General features: G+C 41.6%; 1 protein-coding gene across 2 annotated transcripts in view; it reads left to right on the forward strand.

Annotated features, from left to right (window-relative positions):
* Nucleotides 1–22304, forward strand: part of SYNE2 (spectrin repeat containing, nuclear envelope 2) — a 396555-nt gene that overhangs the window by 341306 nt on the left and 32945 nt on the right. For both annotated transcript variants that reach the window (XM_011961973.1, XM_011961974.1), the window contains exons 94-99: nt 300–534; nt 5095–5289; nt 7520–7645; nt 15293–15448; nt 17722–17880; nt 19192–19358. In XM_011961973.1, the coding sequence (XP_011817363.1) occupies nt 300–534; nt 5095–5289; nt 7520–7645; nt 15293–15448; nt 17722–17880; nt 19192–19358 (1038 nt within the window). The remainder of the gene's footprint in view (nt 1–299; nt 535–5094; nt 5290–7519; nt 7646–15292; nt 15449–17721; nt 17881–19191; nt 19359–22304) is intronic.

Here is a 22304-nt window from a genome sequence, read left to right on the forward strand (position 1 = left end):
TTCTGTATTTGGCATAATGTATATTAAAACAGCTTCAGTTTGTTTAAGGGAATGGTTATGCATGCTGGCAAAATACCACGTTACGTGCAGATACCTTCTGCTAACCTCAGTCTGCATGCTGCCCTTCCCAAAGTTTTAATCATATTTAAATGGAATAGTACTCAGGTTTTTAGAAGTTGGGATTTTTTTTTCATGTAAATTATACTTATAAAAACTGAATCTGAGCTGCTATTACCCACTGGTAGTTATTTTTTCTACATGTTGATGTCTGGATTCTATAACCATTTGTTTCTCCCCAGACCAGAATTTATTTCAGGATTCTCAAAGCTGACGGATCAGTGGCAGAATGCCGTCCAGGGTGTTCGGCAGAGGAAGGGTGACATTGATGGGCTGGTGAGGCAGTGGCAGGATTTCACCACTTCTGTGGAGAACTTGTTTCGCTTCCTCAATGACACCAGCCACCTGCTATCTGCAGTGAAGGGCCAGGAGCGCTTCAGCCTCTACCAAACCAGAAGTCTGATCCATGAGCTGAAGGTAGTGTATGCATTGTAGCATTGTGAGAACCACAGCGTGGTCATTATTTGCAAGATGTTCATTCACCTTTGGTTTAATGTTTTTGATGATAATGTGATCCAAGTGTGCTCTCTGCAATGTGAGGCCAGTAAGGTGCAGTCACCACACCCCACAGCCCGGTCCCTAGCATTGTGAGGTTGGAAACCCAATATTACCCATTCATCCAGAAATACTGAGGTTCTCTTGGGCCATGAGAGGAGGCATGGAGTGGAGATGGGTGAATAAAGTAGGGGATTTCAGGGCGACAGACTCAAACCACTCAGATTCTTAAGCCACTGACTAATGTATAAATAGACCATTAGTGTAATAATGTACAGTGATGGTTTTGTTTACTCTTGAAGGGCAAATTCAGTGGGTACAAAAAAAAAAAAATAGAATGAATAAGACCTAACTATTTGATAGCACACAGTAGGGTAACTATAGTCAATAATAATTTAATTGTGTATTTTTAAATAACTTAAAGAATGTAATTGGATTATTTGTAACTCAAAGGATACATGCTTGAGGGGATGGAAACCCCATTCTCCATGATGTGCTTATTTGACATTGCGTGCCTATATTTAAAAATCTCATGCACTCACAAAAATTTTAAAAACTAATTGTAAAAAATAAAAATAAAGGGGCAAATTCATTCAGGCAACAAAGCTTTCCAAAAGAAAGTTGCTTGATGAGCACAGGATTAACGTAGGTGGTTGCGATGTCCCATGGAGCTGTAGAGCTACTCTCCACCTTAGAGAAGCCTCTCAACAAACACCACCCTCCTGAAATCCTGTACAGCCCTCACTCATTATGCAATCACCGCATATTAATTGAGTGCCTTCTCTGTGCCAATCACTGTCCTAAGTGCTGGGTGTATTCTGTGGACAGAGAGAAGACCTTCGCTCTCGTAAGGGCAGACAAAGTAGTAAGTAAACCAGAATAATTAATCAGATAAATTAATAAATAGTAAAATATCAGATTGTAATAAGACTTAACGTAGATCATTAAAACAGGGCCAGTAGAGATGGGGATGTGTGGCTCCTTTAGATTAGGTTGTCTCTGGCCATGTGACAATTAACCTGGGACTGAATGATGAGAAGGAGCCAGCCATGCAAGATCTGAGCAAAGAGCCTTTCAGACCGAAGGAGAGGCTTACTCCAAGTCCCCAAGATGAGAACAAGCTCAGCACAGCAGAGGAACGGCAAAAAGGCCAGTGTGACTGGCGCAGAGCTGGCAAGGCAGCAGTGGCAGGAGGTGAACTAGAAAGCCGGGTAGGGAGGAGTGTTTTGCAGGCTGGGTGTGGTAGCTGGATTACCTGGTCTGGCTGGAACCAGGGAGCCTTTGAAGCATTTCAGCTGAGGGAGAGGGCAGCATGACACTGTTTGTTTGTTTCTTTTTCTTTATTTTTCTTTATTTTTATTTATTTATTTATTTTTTGAGATAGAGTCTCGCTCTGTCGCCTAGGCTGGAGTGCAGTGGTGCAATCTTGGCTCACTGCAACCTCCGCCTCCCAGGTTGAAGCGATTCTCGTGTCTCAGCCTCCCAAATAGCTGGGATTACAGGTGCCTGCCACCACGCCCAGCTAGTTTTTGTATTTTTAGTAGAGAAAAGGTTTCACCCTGCTGGCCAGGCTGGTCTCGAACTCCTGACCTCAGGTGATCCACCCATCTTGGCCTCCCAAAGTGCTGGGATTACAGGCGTGAGCCACCGCTCCCGGCCTTGCTCCGTATTTTTTAAAGATCACTCTGGCTGTTCCTGGTTGTAGGGGTGTTAAAGAAAAAAAAGTAGGAATCCTAACATCTCACTTACCTATCGCTGCATAATGACACTCATCATTCTGTCTTGTCATTCTTGGGGTTGACAGGGGTTGGTGGTTTCTGCTTGGGGTCTCTCAGGCAGTTACAGTCACATGGTGGCTGGGGCTGGCGTCATCTAAAGCTCACTCACATGACCGATGCTTAGGCTGGAACAACTGGAGCAGCAAGGAGCTAGGACAGTGGAGCTCCTCTCCTTGGGCATCATTCTCTGTGGGCTTGCCATGTGAGGGTTTCTGGTGGCCAGACTTCTTATATGGGACCCCAATGGCTTCAAAGATTCTTATCCCCAGAACAAGCTGTATTGCCTTATAAACCCAGCCTCAGAAGTCACATCTATCACTTCTGCCACACTCTAATAATGAAGGCCATCATATGTGCCCACATGAGTTTGAGAGGAGGGGACACAGGTGCCACAGTTTGATGAGGATTGGCTGCAATCCCAACACATTGGGAGGCTGAGGCGGGAGGATCCCTTGAGCCCAGTTTGAGACCAGCCTGGACAACATAGTGAGACCCCTGTCTCTACAAAAAAATTTAAAAATTAGCCAGGCGTGGTGGTGCATATATGTATTCCCAGCTGCTCAGGAGGCTGAGGCGGGAGGATCACACTTGAGCCCGGGAGGTTGAGACTGCGATGAGCCATGGTCGCACCACTACACTCTAGCCTGGGTAAGAGCAAGACCTGTCTTAAAAAAAAAAAGAAAAAGAGGTTATCTTTGGAATTTCGGTGATCCTTGGAAGCAGTCATCTTGAAAGAGTCTGTTCGGGTGTGGTTACATCTGGGTGTTCTTTTCTGCAATAAGATAATGAGGTAACAGGGAGGGAAAGAGAAAACAATCATTCTCCTTGGTGAGTCCCGGTCTTAGGCAGATAAAGGAATTTAGCTTCTTTAGGAGACACAATGCGGGAGGGAAGAGAGACCCTGAGACTTCTTCAGTTCAGCATGTCAAAACACTGTATTTTGGAGTGTCAGTTTGTGAATCTGGTAAAGGAAAAGCTGGATGAAGGATGACTCTGTATTGAAGCTTAAGCATCTTGGTGAATAGTGTGCTGTTGACCAAGTTAGGGAAGACTAAGGGAGGAGCAGGTCTTCTACCAGTGGCTCATTTGCGCAGCACAATACACTGGAGAGACGCGCGTGGAGTGCCTGTGGTCCAGTTGCTGTTTCTTTTATTTGTGTGCTGCTCCTGAGGGTGCATTTGGCTTTCCTTCTTTGGGTATGGGTGATCTTCAGGCTTCTCAGAAACGCCTTTGTAAATTAGTGATGCTCTGTTGATGTTTATCAGCTCCCATTATGGAAAATGCCCACACTCTGTCTCCTTCAAGAAATTTCAAGGTGAAGGAAATAATATTTAATTGTGTTATTTATTTGCTTATATATATTTTTAGATATAGGTACTCACTCTGTCTCCCAGGCTGTAGTGCAGTGGCATGATCATAGCTCAGTGTAACCTCAAGCTTCTGGTGAGGCTACCTTGGCCTCTCGAGTAGCTGTGACCACAGTACTCACCAGAATGCCCAGCCAGGAAAACACATTTAGAACAGACAAAAACTATTTAATTTTTCCTCCAAAACCAAATGCCTTTGGGAGTATGGACAAATTTTAAAGTTTTTACTTTATTTTTATATTATAAACACCTAGTTTCAATCTCTTTAAAGAAAACCCATGTAGTCAGGTGTGGTGGTGCATCTCTTAAAAAACAGGACCTCCGCTACTCTCTGCATACTGCCTATGGAGTGGCCCTGCTCTGCAGGAGCAGTCACGGAGCTGTAACACCGCCACTAAAAAATAGAAAAAAAAGTAAAAATAAACAAGACCTTGTCTCTTAAAAAATTTTGTTTTTGATTTTTTTTTTTTAATTTTTTTGAGACAAAGCCTCACTCTGTCACCCAGGCTGGAGTGCAGTGGCATGATCTTGGCTAACTGCAACCTCTGCCTCCCGCGTTAAAGTGATTCTTGCAACTCAGCCTCCCAAGTAGCCAGAATTACAGGCATCCACCATCAGGCCTGGCTAATTTTTGTATTTTTAGTAGAGACACGGTTTCTCCATGTGGGCCAGGCTGGTCTCGAACTCGTGAGCTCAATTGATCTGCCTGTCTTGGCCTCCCAAAGTGCTGGGATTACAGGCATGAGCCATCACACCAGGCCTAAAAAATTGTTTTTAATTTTCAGAAAGCCTACATGATATTTGGATGGAATTTTTTAAAGTTGCCCCTTTGGGGCACATATCGATGTACATGTTTATGTGCCCATAAAAAGCTTAAGAAATGTATATTTTTTTGTATTTTTACCCTTTCTTGCATTCTTTTCTTTTATATTTGTTTAGCATAATATAAGGTCTGTTACTTAATTTCAGGTCTGTTACTCCATTCACAGTATTAAGAAAATACTCTTAGACCCATTTACCTTGCAGGCTATTATTCTATGATGTATATTTTTTTTATTTCTCTGTGCTTCTAATCATTACACTAAGAATCTTATCTCACCCGTCTCTGGAAATGATTTTAAGAACACCTCACTTAGTAGTATGCTTATCTACTCAATGTAAAACATTAGCTTTTGATGTGAGTGTGTGTGTATGTACATTCTAACCCAATTTGTCTAATTTATATCTAGTTTAACTCTTAAGAAAAACTCTGAAGGAAACACACACACACACACACACACAATCACATTTTGAACACATCAGAAACCTAAGCAAATTACTTTTCTTCTTTTTCTTAGAATAAAGAAATTCATTTTCAAAGATGGCGAACTACCTATGCCCTAACCTTGGAAGCTGGAAAAAAGTTACTGTTCACAACTGATCTGGAAACTAAAGAGTCTGTGGGTAGGAGAATCAGTAAACTTCAGGACAACTGGAAAGACATGGAGCCCCAGCTGGCAGAGATGATTAAGCAGTTCCAGAGCACTGTAGAGGTAAACTCACCACTTACTTTTGCATTCATGATACTCAAATTCAGTACATAGATTTTCATTTGCAGTGTGAAAAATGAAAATGATTTTAGGAAACTGTAGTATCATGAGTTTCCAACTCAAGCTCTAATCCATAAGTCATGCCAGTTACTTAATGTGAAATGATGATATAGCATTGCAAAAGCTCAATGTTTAGTATTTAAATACTTGAGATTCTATTAAGATACTTATTTTTGTGAAACAGGAAACATATTCAATTAAAGTTCAATACATAAAACTAATGTTCCATGTACAGCCTGTTCTTGGCATAGTATATGAAAAGAAACAGACAGAAACACTTCATTTTTCTGCTGTCATCAGAGAATGTACTTTTCCATATAAGTGAATTTTCCAAATAATGTATGATTATACCTTTAAGAACTACAGTGTTATATTTTAAGTCACTATTAGGAAAATCGTTATTGTTTTGTAATGCTAAGATACCAAGTTGTTCTCAAGGCCTCTGAATTGCTTTGAACCTATGGCCCTCACTGAACTACTGTGCTCTTTGAGTTCTGATATGGTTTTTATCATTTTTCTTTCTCTCCTCTTAATGTCAAGCTATTTTTACTTTTTCTTTTTCCAAGCTCACTTACTTCTTATTAAAGCCCACTCTTTCTAACCTGTCGTGTGTGCTAAAACTAGATAACCAAACTTATCAGACATATTTTTCTGAATTAAGAGTAAATATATGCTGAGTTAGGGCTTGAGAATTTCTCCTGTGAATAAAGTATCTGAATTTTATTTGGTATACGGGCTATATGGAATTCATTAACTAGCAAACATTTGTTAAGCATCTGCCATGTTTGTAAAGCATAATGATAATTGCAAATAACAGTTTGAAGAACTCATGATTTTGCTTCTCCCTTTGCTTTCTTTTGAGTTGAGTTTCAGATAGTTGATATTGCTAGACAAGTGGCCTCTCTTCAGTGAGGGGTTACCATAGACTGAGGCCAACCCAAGTATGTTTAGGTATCAGCTGTACTGAAGAATAGTGTTTCATTGTAGATTTGTATAGTTTTAGTAACTTCAGGAAAAGAAGTTTATCCTAATGAATCGAATATAAATACCCTATAGTTGAAAATGCAGGCACCTATTTTGTTCAACAATTAAAATTCAAGAAAAGAGATGGTCGACCCTTGACTTGGCTTTTAACCCCAGATCCATGGGCTAGTCATTTTTCTGTGAGCCTTAGTTTTCCCATTTAAATATGATAATACTTGTTTTAAAAATGATCATACTTTCCCTGTATATCTCCTAAGGTTATTATAATTACTATGGGTTAATAAAGTTGAAAATGCTTTGTAAACAGGAAAGTGCTTTAAGCAGAAGGTGGTAGTCAGCACAGTGGTGAGAAATGGAAAGTGAAGGTTGAATGTAAAAAGGTCACTAAAGCCAGGCTGTAGAAAGGAGAAGAGAGTCAGCAGAGGAGAGGGGTGATGGTGGAAAAGAAGACAAGGAAGATGGCTGAGTGCTTGTGCTCTGTGGTGCTATTATAGCATATGCCAAAGACTGTCAATGCTAACAGTTAATCCATACAGTAGCCTTTTAGGTGTGAACTTTTCCAGAATTAAAGTAGAAATCACATTGGTTAGATGAGAAGGATATGGGGAGCGAGGAAGAACTTTTTTATTTTTATTTATTTGTTTGTTTATTGAGATGGAGTCTCGCTCTGTCGCCCACGCTGCAGTGCAATGGCGCGATCTTGGCTCACTGCAGCCTCCGCCTCCCAGGTTCAAGCAATTCTCCTGTCTCAGCCTCCCAAGTAGCTGGGATTACAGGCACATGCCACCACACCCAACTAATTTTTGTATTTTTAGTAGAGACAGTTTTGCCATGTTGGCCAGGCTGGTCTCGAACTCCTGACCTCAGGTGATCCACCCACTTCAGCCTCCCAAAGTGCTGGGATTACAGGCTTAAGCCACCATGCCCGGCCCAGAAGAACTATTTTCAAGCAAAGGCCAGCCTGGTAGTTGAAATGAGCCACAGGTAAAGCTGCAAGGAGGCTCGAGTCATATTGGTGTTCCTTCTGCTTTTGGGAGACCATAGTCCGCTCAAGACAAGGAACTGGGTATCTGTGATTTATAAAAACAAACTTAATAGAAAGATTATGTGGAGTAAACGAGCTATTCTATTTCCACAGTTCATTGTAAAGAGCAAAGTACTTACCAGTTTTAATCTTGTTTTCAAATAGACCTGGGACCAGTGTGAAAAGAAAATCAAGGAGTTGAAAAGCAGGCTGCAAGTTTTAAAGGCACAAAGTGAAGATCCTCTTCCAGAGCTTCACGAGGACCTCCATAACGAAAAAGAGCTGATTAAGGTATTGAAATCCGAACAAGTGGCCAAGATAATCACTTAGCTGTTTTCTGAGTACTTTGAAGTGCTTCTTTGCCTCTTTCTGTGTTGAAACTGAGTTTTCATTTTCAAATCAGAAAATATTTTCCCGATCTACTGTTTAACATAACATGCTGGTCTCTCAAGGAATTAGAATTGATGCTTTTTACGATTGTTGTTTGAGGACGAGAAAGACTTTTGCAAAAACTCACTTCTTAGGATCTTAGGGGTTTTCTCCTTCAGGTCCTCTTTCTGTCTGTTCCTCCTCTGTAATATAAGATGTGGCCTCTGAGATTCCTGTAAAAGCTGTTCCCTTATCAAATGTCCTTTTCTTTGAAACAAGAGTAAAATATGACTGAAGAATTCATTTTTGAAAGCCAGTAGGTTGGGGTTTGCTCCAGTATAACTTTTTTATAGAACAGTCCAAACTATATTCTTCCTAATGAATACCACACTAGCAAAAATTCCTGGATATTTTAGGCCTTAGCTGAAGACAAGGCAAACTTACGGATAGGAATTGGGGCCAGGAAAATTCCCAGGTCAGCAACTCCCTGCATCTCTTTTCTGTCTGCAGCTTTGATGTTTAAAAGACATTGAGAGACTGTTGGAATGGTCTTTTAATTTTTTACTTCCTTCAATGACTTTCAGGGATCAAACTGAAGAAATGAGGAAGAAATGAATAGTCTCCTACTTCAAGTTGGGCTAGAAATTAGTTTCTTTCTCCCTACATCTTTTTTCTTTATTGTAAAAATGTCTAATGTGCTAAAAGGCATAACAAATTTTAATATGACAAACTGCCGTGACACCATCACCCAGCTAAAATATAAAAAAAAATTATACATACGGTTCAAGTGTCCTGTATGATCTAACTTCTCCTCCTTAGAGGTGTCAGTAACCCTGGATTTGGTGTTCATCATTCTTACACATGTCCTAATAATTTTAATACTTGTGTTTGTAGGTGTCAGTGTTTTTCTTTGTTTGTTCATTTGTTTGTTTGTTTTTGAGAGACAGGGTCTGGCTCTATCTTCCAGGTTAGAGTGCAGTGGCACGATCTCAGCTCACTACAACCTCCACTTCCCAAGCTTAAGCGATCCTCCCACCTCAGCCCCGGACTACAGGCACACACCACCATGCCCGGCTAAGTTTTGTATTTTTTTGTAGAGACGGGGTTTTGTCATGTTGCCCAGACTGGTCTCAAACTCCTAGGCTCAAGCAGTCCTCCTGCCTTGGCCTCCCAAAGTGCTAGAATTACAGGCGGGAGCCACCACACCCTGCCTGCTGTCAGTGAGATGTAGAATTGCTTTCTGTTTTTAAACTTTATATGGCTAGGCATGGTGGCTCACAACTATAATCCCAGCACTTTGGGAGGCTGCAGTGGGAGGATCCTTTGAGTCCAGCAGTTTGAAAGTAGCCTGAGCAACAAAGTGAGATCCCCATATGTACAAAAAAAATTTTTTTAATTAGCTGGGTGCGGTGGCACTTGCCTGTGATCCCAGCTGCTGGGGAAGCTGAGGTGGGAGGACCCTTTGAGCCTAGTAGGTCAAGGATACAGTGACTCATGAATGCACCACTACATTCCACCCTGAATGACGGAGTAAGACTGTCTCTAAAAAGTAAACAAAATACGTAAATTTTAAAACTTTATATAAGCAGTACTATGTATGATATAATTTTTTTTTTCTTTTTTTGAGACAGAGTCTCCTGTCGCCCAGGTTGGAATACAGTGGTGCAATCTCGGTTCACTGTAACCTCCACCATTTGGGTTCCAGCAATTCTCATGCCTCAGCCTCCTAAGTAGCTGGGATTACAGGCATGCGCCACCAGACCTGGCTAATTTTTTGTATTTTTAGTAGAGATAGGGTTTCATCATGTTGGCCTGGCTGGTCTTGAACTCCTGGGGCCTCAAGCAATCCACCTGCCTCGGCTTCCCAAAGTGCTGGGATTACAGGCATGAGCCACCGCACCTGGCCCACAATGTAACTTTTTTCCTTCATTATGATTTGGAGTCGTCGATGTTGGTACCTAATGCACATTCATTCTCACTGCTGTATAGTATGCGTTATAAGAATATGTAGTCACTTGGTATTATCAGATTTTTTTTAACTTTTGCTAGTCCAGCAGCTGTGAGTGAGATAGTATCTCTTATAGTTTACTAGTCAGTTACACATTTTTTTCATATTTGCCCTTTTGTGAATTGCCTATTTGTACCTTTTACTGATTTTTTTCTATTGGGCTATTTGTGTTTTTCTTACTGAGTTGAAGGAGCTGCTTATTTATTTTAAATATTCCTCTTCTACTGAGTATATACATTGCAAATGTCTTTTCCCATCTAAGAGCCTGTTTTTCTACTTTTTTCCTTGGTGTTGCTGGCTGAACAAAAGATATTTTGTTAATGTGGATGAATTTGTCAGTATTTTCCTATATGATTAGTATTTTCCGCTTCCTCTGTGAAATCTTCATACTAAAGTCGTAAAATACATGCTTACGTTTTCTTCAAAAAGTTTTCGGTTTTTGGTTTTTACATTCACATCTTTATTCATTGAGGAATTGATTTTTGCATACATTTTAAGGCAGAGATCCATTTTCTAATTTTATTCATCTGGATAGCCAGTTCTCTTGGTGCCTATTTATTGTCTAATGTCAAATATCAAATTTCCATATACGCAGGATTCTTTTCTCAGTTCTCTGTTCCATTGGTCTGTGTAGCTCAGCTTGAATATCAAACTATCTTAATGGCTGCACTTTATTGTAACACATCTTTATTTCAGGTGTGATGTGTACCCACACCTTGTTCTCTCACATTAGTTTGGATGTCCCTAGGTCTTTGATCTTCTGTAACTTTGAGAAGCAGCTTATTAAACCATGAAAAGTTCTGGTAAGAGTTATAATTGAATTGCATTGAATTTATAGATTAACTTGGATAAATTTTTTTAGTATTCCTGTTTATACTCATGAATGTGGTATATATTTCCCTTTGGTCATATTATTTAGTTTTTTTCACTAATGGCTTATAATTTTTTTTTTTTTTTTTTTTTGAGATGGAGCTTCATTCTTGTCACCCAGGCTATCGTGCAGTGGCACCATCTTGGCCCACTGCAACCTCTGCCTCCCTGGTTCAAAGGATTCCCCTGCCTCAGCCTCCCGAGTAGCTGGGATTACAGGCACCTGCCACCACGCTCAGCTAATTTTTGTATTTTTAGTAGGGATGGGATTTCACCATATTGGCCAGGCTGGTCTCTAACTCCCAACCTCAGGTGATCCACCCGCTTCGGCCTCCCAATGTGCTCGGATTACAGGCCTGAGCCACCATACCTGGCTTATTCTTGTTATAATTTTCTTTTTTTTTTTTTTTTTTTTTGAGACGGAGTCTCGCTCTGTCGCCCGGGCTGGAGTGCAGTGGCCCAATCTCAGCTTACTGCAAGCTCCGCCTCCCGGGTTTACGCCATTCTCCTGCCTCAGCCTCCCGAGTAGCTGGGACTACAGGCGCCCGCCACCTCGCCCAGCTAGTTTTTTGTATTTTTTAGTAGAGACGGGGTTTCGTCGTGTTAGCCAGGATGGTCTCGATCTCCTGACCTCGTGATCCGCCCGTCTCGGCCTCCCAAAGTGCTGGGATTACAGGCTTGAGCCACCGCGCCCAGCCCTTGTTATAATTTTCTTAATCACAAAAGATATATCTTTTGTTAGATTTATTTCTTGGTGCAATATTTTGAAGCTTTTGAAAATACTACCTTTTTCTAATTGTATTTTTTAACTGATTATTGGCTGATACCTAGAAATGCAATTGGTCTTTGCATATTTATGTTTAACCATCTTGTTAAACTCTTATGTTAATTCCAGCAATTCATTTATTTATTTTTTTGGGTGTCTGTGAGACCATCATCATCTGTCAATAATGACAAGGTTATTTTTGTTTGTTTCTTCTTTTTAATATACTTTTTTTTTCCTACTTTTCCTACACAGGTCAATACCTTCAGAACATTGTTAAGCAGAAGCATTAATAGCTGAGTCATCCATTCTTGATTTTAGAAGAAAATGATTCTAACATTTCACTATTAAGTGATATTTGCTGGTGATGTGTCAGTCAGTGGCTTTATTAGGTTAACAAGATTTCTATGCCCAATTTTCAAGGTTTTTATCATCCCTACCTCATTAGGTTTAGAGCAAGACTTTGGTAACAACGGAGAGAATTTGGAGTCATGCTCTCAGCTGATACACAAGTTTCCTTCCAGAAGGTCTCGGAACCTGTGCAGAATGTGACATGTAAACCCTTGAGCAGCCATAATTTTTTTCAAGTATCACACGTCTCAGTTTCCAGTGGGATCTTTTCAGCTTTCATGGTCTCAGCATCCTATTTATCAGTGGAAAGAATCAGGGAAAGGGAAAGAGCATTGAGTTCATTCAACCATGACCATATTCCAAAAAGATCCCAAGTAACCCAAAGCTTGTCAGGGTCAGTGTGTTTCATTCCTGATTCACCTGGGGGAAATATGCTAGCCACTTGACCAATTTGAGCTCGACTTTTCTCCTCATAAAATTATATTCCCTTCTAAGCACAGCTGCAAAAAGAAAAAGATAAAAGATAAAAAAGAAAAAGTATATTCCCACTACAGCCAAGTTGAGGAATGGAATGATTTCCTTACATATATGTTTCATGTATATTCTAACTTCACTATTATAAAAATTGCTACAATGGACATCTGTGTTTCATAACACTTGTCCAAAGATTGAGTCCTTGGAACAGTTCGGTTTTTAAATAATTTTTGTATAAGTAATATAGTCACATGGCTCAAAATTCAGAAGGTGCAAAAGGTATATGTGATGAATTTTTCTCTTATCAATTCCTCTCCACAGAAGCAATCAATGTTGCAAGTTTGTTGTATATTCTTCCAAAGATAGAGTATGCATATATAGGCCAAAATTTATTTGTATACCCATTCTTTTTCGGTCCTCCTTTTCCCAAATGGTAGTACAGAAAAATGGGACTTGATAGTTCCACTGGTAATTGAGTCCATAGGCAAGGCCTAAATGCTGTCCTGATACTGCAGAGTCTAGTCAAATCCTGTGCAACACACCACTTTGTGTAGCCAAACAACTTGAAGTTTTACATCCCATGTTACATAAAAAATTGGAAATTTCCAGGTATTCTTGTGGTATAGATAATTTATCTGGTTGAATGAAGATGGTGGAAACTTACCTGATTTCTCTCTGACAGTTTGGTTGCAAATCTGGGGCAATTTAATTTAAAGACAGGCATGATTGTTGACATTTTTATACAAACTGAACGTCAGCTATAGTAAACTTCCACAAGAGACCTCATTCTATATAGTGTTTGACTCCCTACTTTTTTCATGCAGTGTTTATGAACATTTTAAACCTCTCAAGACATACTGCCAAATTGCTTTCCTTTCAGCCATACATTTTGGTATCTGAAAACTTGCTGTGCAGCAGCACCATGGCAGGTTCTGGGCACTGCATTAGTGAGCGGTGTTGTCATGGTCCCTGCCATGTGTGGAGCTAATGGTCCAGTCTGCCACAGAGACCTGTTCACCAGATAGCCACACTGTATGCACAGGGGTGTGTGTGTGTCTGTGTGTCTGTGTCTGTGAACATGGTGAGTGTTAGAGGGGAAAAGCGCAGGGCAATGAGAGTAGAACAGGAGTCTCAACCTTATCCAGTGACTGTACACTTTCTGATTGTCAATATTATAAGTATTCAAACCATACTGATTGAAACCTGGCTGGGCATAACTTGCGGCCGAGCCAGCACCTCTGAGCAGGGCACTGGACAGGCTGAGCTTCCTGCCACCTGACTGGGAAACTCTGTCTGAAGCTCAGTGGTTTCCAGATCTCCAATTTCAAGTCAGTAAGTGGTACACCTCGGCTGGCAGGTGGCCCCCTTTATGTTATATAGCTTTCCAAAGCGTTCCACTGTGGAATCCGCTGTCATCTACCTTACTGGAACCAATTGTGAGACCAAAAGCAGGTAATACAAATGTTAAATACCTAATGATTTAGCTTCTGAGAAAGGTGTTAATTCCTCATTCTACATGTAACCTTTAAAAGAATTCTCTGGGCCACTTTATTAAACATAAATTGTTGTCGGTAAGTTACGAAATCATGCCAATGTAGCTTTTAGAACTCTGAAAATCAATCAGAATTAACATACCGTTAGGGCCCTTCAAACTTATCCCTGATTTTAGGCATAGTATCAGCAGGGCATGGTGGCTTGCCCTTGTCATCCCAGCACTTCAGGGGGCTGAGGCAAGAGGATCACTTGAGCTGGGGAGTTTGAGACCAGTCTGGGCAAAATGATGAGACTTCCATCTCTACAAAAAAATTTAAAAATTAGTCAGGTGTGGTGGTGCGTGCCTGTAGTCTCAGCTACTCTGCAGGCTGAAGCATGAGGATCACTTGAGCCCAAGAGGTCAGTCAAAGCTGCAGTAAGCCATGATCGTGCCACCGTACTCTAGCCTGGGCAACAGGGTGAGACCCTGTCTCAAAAAAAAAAAAAATAAAGTTAAAAAGGCATAGTATCTTATTTCAGGTTTCAGTTGACAGATAGGACTGGAGACCCTTAAAATGTGCCAAGTCCTGAAGAATTGTAAGCACAATGAAAACCTGGTGGACTCAAGTGTTTTGTCTGTTTCCTTTTACCTTCCCTGCTGTGAAAGTAAATCTCGTGAGTAAATCCTAGGTTTCAAAGTTTCAATTTGACAATGACAGTGCTGCTGCTTTTTTTTTTTTTTGGAGATGGAATCTCACTCTGTCAGCCAGGCTGGAGTGCAGTGGAGTGATCCTGGCTCACTGCAACCTCCGCCTCCTGGATTCAAGCGATTCTCCTGCCTCAGCCTCCCGAGTAGCTAGGATTACAGGCCACCACACCCAGCTAATTTTTGTATTTTTAGTAGAGATGGGGTTTCATCATGTTGGCCAGGCTGGTCTCAAGCTCCTGACCTCAGGTGATCTGCCCGCCTCGGGCTTCCAAAGTGCTGGGATTACAGGTGTGAGCCACTGAGCCCAGCCATTGCTGCGTTTTAAAAGATAGGCGTTTCCATGGCCAGAAAATTATCTGCTAACTAATCTTTGCCAATTATTAGAAAAGTTTATTTCTGTCTTCCATTATACTTACTTATTAGTTTCAAAAATTAGCCAAAAATAATTCCCTTTGAACATAAGTCATTGCTGTTACATGATTGCCACAATAGCAGCAATGCATTTCTTAGGGGTTTTTTTAATGGAAAATCACATTTTAAATCTATCTGAAATGTAGTTTCAGGATTAAAAATTGTATGTGTGCGTGTGTGTGTATGTCAAGATTATTAGATTCCAAATACACTTTCCTCTGAATAAAGACCTACATGACTTTAAAATAGAATAAATTCTGTCGAAATCAGAGCTACCTGAGGAAATGAAAATAAAGGTGGAAAAGAGTTTTCCTTTGAGAAGAAGGTGGTGGAGAACTGGCCAACCACAACTGCAGGCGCTCGCCTTGGGCTGTTTCCCATTCAGAAGGTCCCTCCCCCTCTCCTGGCCTCCCCTCCCCCAGAGTCTAATCAAAGGATTAGCCTACAGGTTTGGAAACAACAGCCGCTTGAGTTGAAGGCTTTTTACCCCCTTCTTGTGATTAAATGCAGGAACTAGAACAGTCTTTGGCTAGCTGGACTCAGAACTTGAAAGAACTTCAAACTATGAAGGCAGACTTAACCCGGCACGTTCTCGTGGAAGACGTGATGGTTTTGAAGGAGCAAATAGAGCATTTGCACAGACAATGGGAGGACCTCTGCTTAAGGGTAAGTCAGCTCACTGCAGGGCACGGCTGTTTGGGAGTGGATTGAAATGTCTCTGAAGGCCAGACAAAGTAGAAAGGAGCTTAATTTCATTGAACCGGGGGCCCTTTTCAGTGGGACCCTTGGCCTGGCCGCTGCTCCTTTAGAAGGCAGCAACATGGTTTAACAGATTTGACCCTTTTGTTTCTCCAGCGCTAAATGCTAGAACTTTGCACGCTTTGAATGAGCTTTTTTAAAAGTCACTTTAGGTGGAGACAGAAATTGCAATTCTGATCAGATGTGTAGACCGCTCTCTGGCTTGTGTAGGTGGCAAGTCTTAATCAGTGTATCAGAAGCAGGACCCAGTGAAGAGGTCCTTTACTGGGGAGTCTCTTCTGGGCCTAACAGCAGGAGTCTTACTTAATGCCCAGCAAGCATGGGAGCATTTCATATGAGTACTCTGCATTCACAGGCAATCTGATGTTTATTTCAAGTAGCTGGTTTCTAAAATTCTCTAAGAGAAGTGATCAACTGCTGTGTTGTCTCAGTGGATCACTTTGACTTATTAAGAATGGGATTGTGTTAATAGAGTATTATATGGCTTGTGACAGGATCAGGATTGAATTAAGGGATTCAAATAGTCTTAAAGATCTTTGTTTTAAGAACATAGAATTCTAGCGAAAATAAATTCCTTAATCTCATTTTTGTGAATTAAGAGATGTATTTAAAAAGTTGAAATTCAGACATGTTCTCCTTCTTGATTTTAGTATTTAATATTCACAATGTACCCTAATTTTAAATGTTCTTTTAGAACTTTTCAAATGTTATATAAAAGAAAATATTTAGAATATATGAAAAGTGTTCTGAAAGTTAAGGTAGACAGGAAGACTGGGGCCCAGATGTTCCTAATTGTTACTATTATGAAATCAATCAGGATGACACTGTGCAAAATGCCAGGATTTTTAAAAGATAAACAGATGCCCTGAGGAATGGAATCACAACACTTGTTTTTCTAGGCTAGTTTTTCAAGCCTTTTTAACACGTTTTGGCTGGGTAGGATATATAAGCATTCAGTATTTTCTCCTCCGAAAAGAGCAGAGGTTTCTTTATACACAGCAGGAAAATCTCAGAGAATTCAACCTTGGTTTCCTGGTCCATATAGTGGGGTGTCAAAACTTTACCAAATAGCCACCCCCTTTTAACTCTAAGATTCTGAAGATTCTTAAAACCTGGGAATACTTTTGTACATCTAGTAAGGCTGATTTGCATTATTTAAATTTATATTTAGTGAAATTTAAACCTTTAAGGAGGAGGACCCTTAGCTGATACCAGTTTAGGGGCTACTTATGCGTAATGGGGCATTGGGTATTTTGGGGTCAGCCTGCTTGCTGCAGACCAGCTGTTGGCGATATATATCCATGGTTTCCATCCAAAATCCAGTGCTTAACAGGAAAGTGGGTTAATTGAGTGATGTACATTGTTTTTGGTTTTACTTTGTTTTGAAGCACAACAATAGGACATTTAAATGGCTGTAGTTTTCCTGGTCCATTAGCATTATAAATGTTTGATTTACATTCTATCTGGATTAATAGTTTTTAAGTAGGACATTGTCCTTATGTTGGTATAAGGATTTGATTCGTTGTTAAAAGGGCAAGGATTTGGGTTATATCTTCATCTAGCCTTTCCTGTTTTTAATTTTTTTTTTTTTTTTTTTTTGAGACGGAGTCTCGCTCTGTCGCCCAGGCTGTAATGCAGTGGCCGGATCTCAGCTCACTGCAAGCTCCGCCTCTCGGGTTTACGCCATTCTCCTCCCTCAGCCTCCCGAGTAACTGGGACTACAGGCGCCCGCCACATCGCCCGGCTAGTTTTTTTGTATTTTTTTAGTAGAGACGGGGTTTCACCGTGTTAGCCAGGATGGTCTCGATCTCCTGACCTCGTGATCCACCCGTCTCGGCCTCCCAAAGTGCTGGGATTGCAGGCTTGAGCCACTGCGCCTGGCCCCTGTTTTTAATTTTTAATATAACTTGATAGTAACACACGAGTATTGGGTAAAACAGTCCTTCCAATCAGCTACATTTCAGGTACAGTATTTGTTATTTTTTATGGCATTTATCACAGGTGTAAGAAACTTCTGTTGATGCGAAACCCTAGGTTTTTAAGAGGCAAAACCAGACAAGGGTGAGTGTAGAGAGCTACTGATTAAAATGAATGAAACTCAGTCTTTTTGATGTGAGGGAGAGAAGGGGGTGCTTTCCTTCCTGGCTATACTCAGCTGCCAAATGTATTTTCATTTGCAGGTGGCTATACGTAAACAGGAGATTGAAGACAGACTCAATACATGGATTGTATTCAATGAAAAAAATAAAGAGTTGTGTGCCTGGCTGGTGCAGATGGAAAACAAAGTTCTACAGACAGCGGACATTAGTATTGAAGAAATGATTGAAAAGTTACAGAAGGTATGGGAGGATACCCAGGTGGATGTAGTTCTGACTACTGTGGAATTGTCGGCCCTCCTCGCTCCTAGGCCCAAACAGGTGCAGGGTTACGGGTGCTTCCGGTAGCATTTTAGAAATTTGAAGGGACTTCACTATTTTTGATCCTTTTGAGAGAGCAGTTGGAAGAGAGAAGGTTCCAGAGAGATGGGAGTGGGAGACCATTGTCAGTGGGCATGGTACTGAGGGGAGTTGCTTTCTCTCCATTAGGAAGTTTGGCCAGGGAAGGGGCTTACCCATCAGCTGATACCCCAAGTGAGTTAGAGTTTCTCTAGTTGTTATTAAGAAGCTCCCGTTGGCCAGGCGCGGTGGCTCATTCCTGTAATCCTAGCACTTTGGGAGGCCGAGGCGGGTGGATCACCTGAGGTTGAGAGTTCGAGATCAGCTTGGCTGACATGGTGAAACCTCATTTCTACTAAAAATACAAAAATTAGCCTGGTGTGGTGGTGGGCGCCTGTAATCCCAGCTACTTGGGTGGCTGAGGCAGGAGGATTGCTCGAACCTGGGAGGTGGAGGTTGCAGTGAGCCGAGGTGGTGCCATTGCACACCAGCCTGGGCAACAGAGTAAAAATTCCATCTCAAAAAAAAAAAAGAAAGCAGCAGCAGCAGCTCCCCTTGCCAAAGGGGAGAGGCCAAAGGCAGTGAGGCTCATAATTTTGAAATGGTCACTGATCTTTACAGGGAAAAGTAATTACATTCTTGCTGCAGTCACCCAAAACACCACTCAGTCAACCCTCTAGAAAACTGTAAACGATAGCAGCCTAATTAGTTATGCTCAGTTGTCCTCAGTTCCCAAGTAGGTTAAAAGAAATCTGTGAGAGGAAACAGAGAGCTTTTGAATTAGGTAACTGTTAAAAACAAAGTAATTATTGCCTTACGTATTTTGCGTTTGCCTGATGCTCGTTGCCTGACTTTTTAGCTACTCACTGAAAAGTTAGCTTCATTAGAAGGTATGAGGTTTTGAGACAGTGTCTCACTGTGCTCCCACCTCAGCCACCGGAGCAGCTGGGACTGCAGACATGTGCCAGCATACCTGGCTAGTTTTTTCAGAAGTGGGGTCTTGCTATGTTGCACAGGCTAGTCTTGAACTCCTGGACTCGAGTGATCCTCTTGCCTCGACCTCCCAAACTGCTGGGATTATTGGTATGAGCCATTATACCTGGCCAGTTTTTTTTTTTTTTTTTAATTTCAAGAGGCAACTCTGTATGTTTTTGGCTGGAGAAGAAATGAATTTGGGGTAATTACCCAGGCTTTATGTTTTGGTGCCTTTGCCAGGACTGCATGGAAGAAATAAACTTGTTTAGTGAAAACAAGTTACAGTTAAAGCAGATGGGTGACCAGCTGATCAAGGCCAGCAACAAATCGAGAGCAGCTGAGATCGATGACAAGCTCAACAAAATTAACGATCGTTGGCAACATCTTTTTGATGTCATCGGATCAAGGTAAGAGATGGGCTAAAAATGATTCTTACTCTCCAGGAACAGTAATTACTTTACAGATCTAGTAAACTGAGCCCAGCCTTCCTCTAAGATGATCCAGCAATTTTATAAGTTTACGGATTAAGGCAAAGTTTGATAAAAATGAGTGGAAATTCTTTCCATGTTATAAAAAAAACTATATGCTAGTATATCCCACCTTAATATTTTTTCTTTAGCTTACAACTTCACATGCATTAGAGTAGTTTTAAATAAGGGTTGGAAACTTATTTGGAAAGGGATCCTTGGGAGGGGGTATTGTTTAGAAATTCTGACTCTGTGTTAGCCTTTATGTGTCCCCACAGCGGAGCCGTGCCTGTTGGTCCTGCCTCAGTATGGCAAATCAGGCAGGTGAGGGCACAGGCCTGGTTTCTGGAGGCTGGGGGCCCATGACTGCCCCGCCACCCGCACTCAAGGCAGGGGCAGGAGTCTACTCTAAGTGCGTGGGCTCAGAGTGCCAGGTGTCCCATGGGTGTCTTGTCCTAGGATGTGGATTTGGACACAGCCAAGTCCTAAATCAAAGGGCCACAAATCAAAGCTATGTTGGCCAGTGCAATCTTATCAGAAATAGTGCTGATAATTTTCTCTCTCCCCCCAAAATGATGGTGATGCCCAAAGTTCTTAAATGTCTTCAAATTCCCTCTCTAAAGACAAACCCCAAGTGGATGTTTATTCAGTGACCACCTGGCATACGGAGAACAGTCACTTACAGGAGAACCTATAAGGTGAATAAAGAATTGGGGGGTGATACTCTTAATAATTTGGCATCTTCTTTACCTCATTGTTTACTGGAAACCACAAGTGAACCTGAGTCAGTCAACAGAGGAACCGGGCTAAATAAGTTGAGTCAGTTACGTTAGTGGGAGTAGGTATCTGAGCAGCTGTAAAACCAAGTGGTTTGAGAGCTCAGACCCCATCTTCCTGGGATCAGGAAGATCCTTACAGAGGGGCTGCGTTCCCAGATGGTCCTGAATGAGGGATTGCAGTTACTGGTGGCAGAGAGAGAGACACATATGTTGAGAGCAAACAGTTACAGAATAGAGCAGCGTCGAAGCCATTCAGGAAGTGAAGAGAAGCCCCATTGGCCCCAAATGTAGGAGATGAGCTAGAAAGATGGGCTGAGGCTAAATCTTAGAAGACTTTACATCTCAGCTAAATATTGGCCTTCTGAAAAAATATCTGAGTCATGCCTGGTTCCTTAGCAGTGGAGGGTTTGCTGAACACAAATATTAGGGGGATTTGGCTGGCAATGTAGACTGGCCCAAATTCAACATCTCTCCACAGCCAATTGGGGGAAAGCAAAAAAACCTACAGAAATGCATGGTGGAAACCTAAGTAAGGATTAAGAGTACAAGTTTTGAACCATTCCTGACTTTCTCACTTATTCACTGTGAAAACTTGAGTATGTGATTCAACCTTTCCAGGCCTCAGTTTCTAAGTCTGTAAAATGGGTCTAATTGGCTTACATCAGAGGCCACTGGTGCTGTCTGCTGTGAGGATATATGTCATGCCTTTGGTATAGGGCCAGCACAGCACATGTGAGCCAGCATTTATGGAGTGGTTGTTTTAATTACTTTTCCATGAGAAGACTCTGAAGTCGTGTGTGTGTTGAGTGGAAGATGATTCTGTCGGTGACCTCTAGTGATGAGAGGTCTTTTCCTCAGTGAGGCCTGCAGCTAGACTACCTCGTTCTCAGAGCTTAGAATAGTGCGTCAGATGTTTGTTGAAATGAATAAGTGTTTCAGTGCATTCATTAATAATAAGATCATTTCTGTGGGATAAATTGTGTCTTTGTGGTTGCCTTTATAGCATAAGTCTTCTCGAGCCCTTGGCACTAGTCGAGGGTATGATGGCATCACACCCGTTCATGGATCATACAGGATCAAGATCTAGCTAATGTTTCTCGAAGGTTAGAGTGACAGTCCATTTTTAATCATTCATGCTCTGCTTATATCACTTTGGAGTTTAACAGGCTGTTTGCTTTCCTCGCTCACTCTTTGCCTGTCTTCAGCCAGCCTTTTGGTGGGAAAGAGATAAAACAGTGGGTAAAATTGTATTGATCTTTTTGGAAAGCACAGCTGGGGGAAAAGGAGTTGAAATAATAGCAAATATGTTGTCAGCTGCCTATAGTCTTAGCAATATGCCTTTTGTGTATGATTTCACTTAAACTTCACTGTGATTCTGGAAAGTAGATACCATTGTCCCATTTTACACACTGAGAAGGAAACTGAGGACTGAAGCTAAGCAACTTACCCACAGTTACATAGCCAGCATGTGACATAACCAGGATTTCAACTCGGGCAGTTTCACCTCCCTGACAGCCCAGACCCTCTCATTTGAAACACTGAAATGAGCAGTACATGCTGAGTGCGTAATCCCTTCAGCACTGAGGAATTTGGAAGGGAATCATTTTTCTTATTTTAAAGCAAGGGCCAGGCTGAGGCAGACAGCTAGAATCTAAGAAGCTCTTAGCTGAGTTTATTGTTCAGGTGAATCTGTGGGTTGAGGCAGCAAACTTGGACCTGTCATAATCAGCCTTACATAGAATCCCTGATGCTGACTTCACCCTGGGCGTTGTACAGAGGAAGGGAACGGTTGGAAGCACAGGCTGCAAACTTTACATTTGAACAGTGGCGACAAGAACCTGCTCTGCAGGGTGCCCTGATGGCTTCATTTGCCCACAGGATCCAGGACACCATGCAGCGTCTTCCATCCTACCCACAGTATTCTGCTGCTTTGGCCCTGTGGCAGGGAACAGCATCTCTTGTTAAAAATAAGATTGGCCAGGCGTATGGCTCACGCCTGTAATCCCTGCACTTTGGGAGGCCGAAGCAGGTGGATTACCTGCAGTCAGGAGTTTGAGACCAGCCTGGTGAACATGGTGAAACCCCATCTCTACCAAAACTACAAAAA

The sequence above is a fragment of the Colobus angolensis genome, unplaced genomic scaffold, assembly GCF_000951035.1.
Source record: "Colobus angolensis palliatus isolate OR3802 unplaced genomic scaffold, Cang.pa_1.0 Scaffold57, whole genome shotgun sequence".
NCBI classification, from domain to species: Eukaryota; Metazoa; Chordata; class Mammalia; order Primates; family Cercopithecidae; genus Colobus; species Colobus angolensis.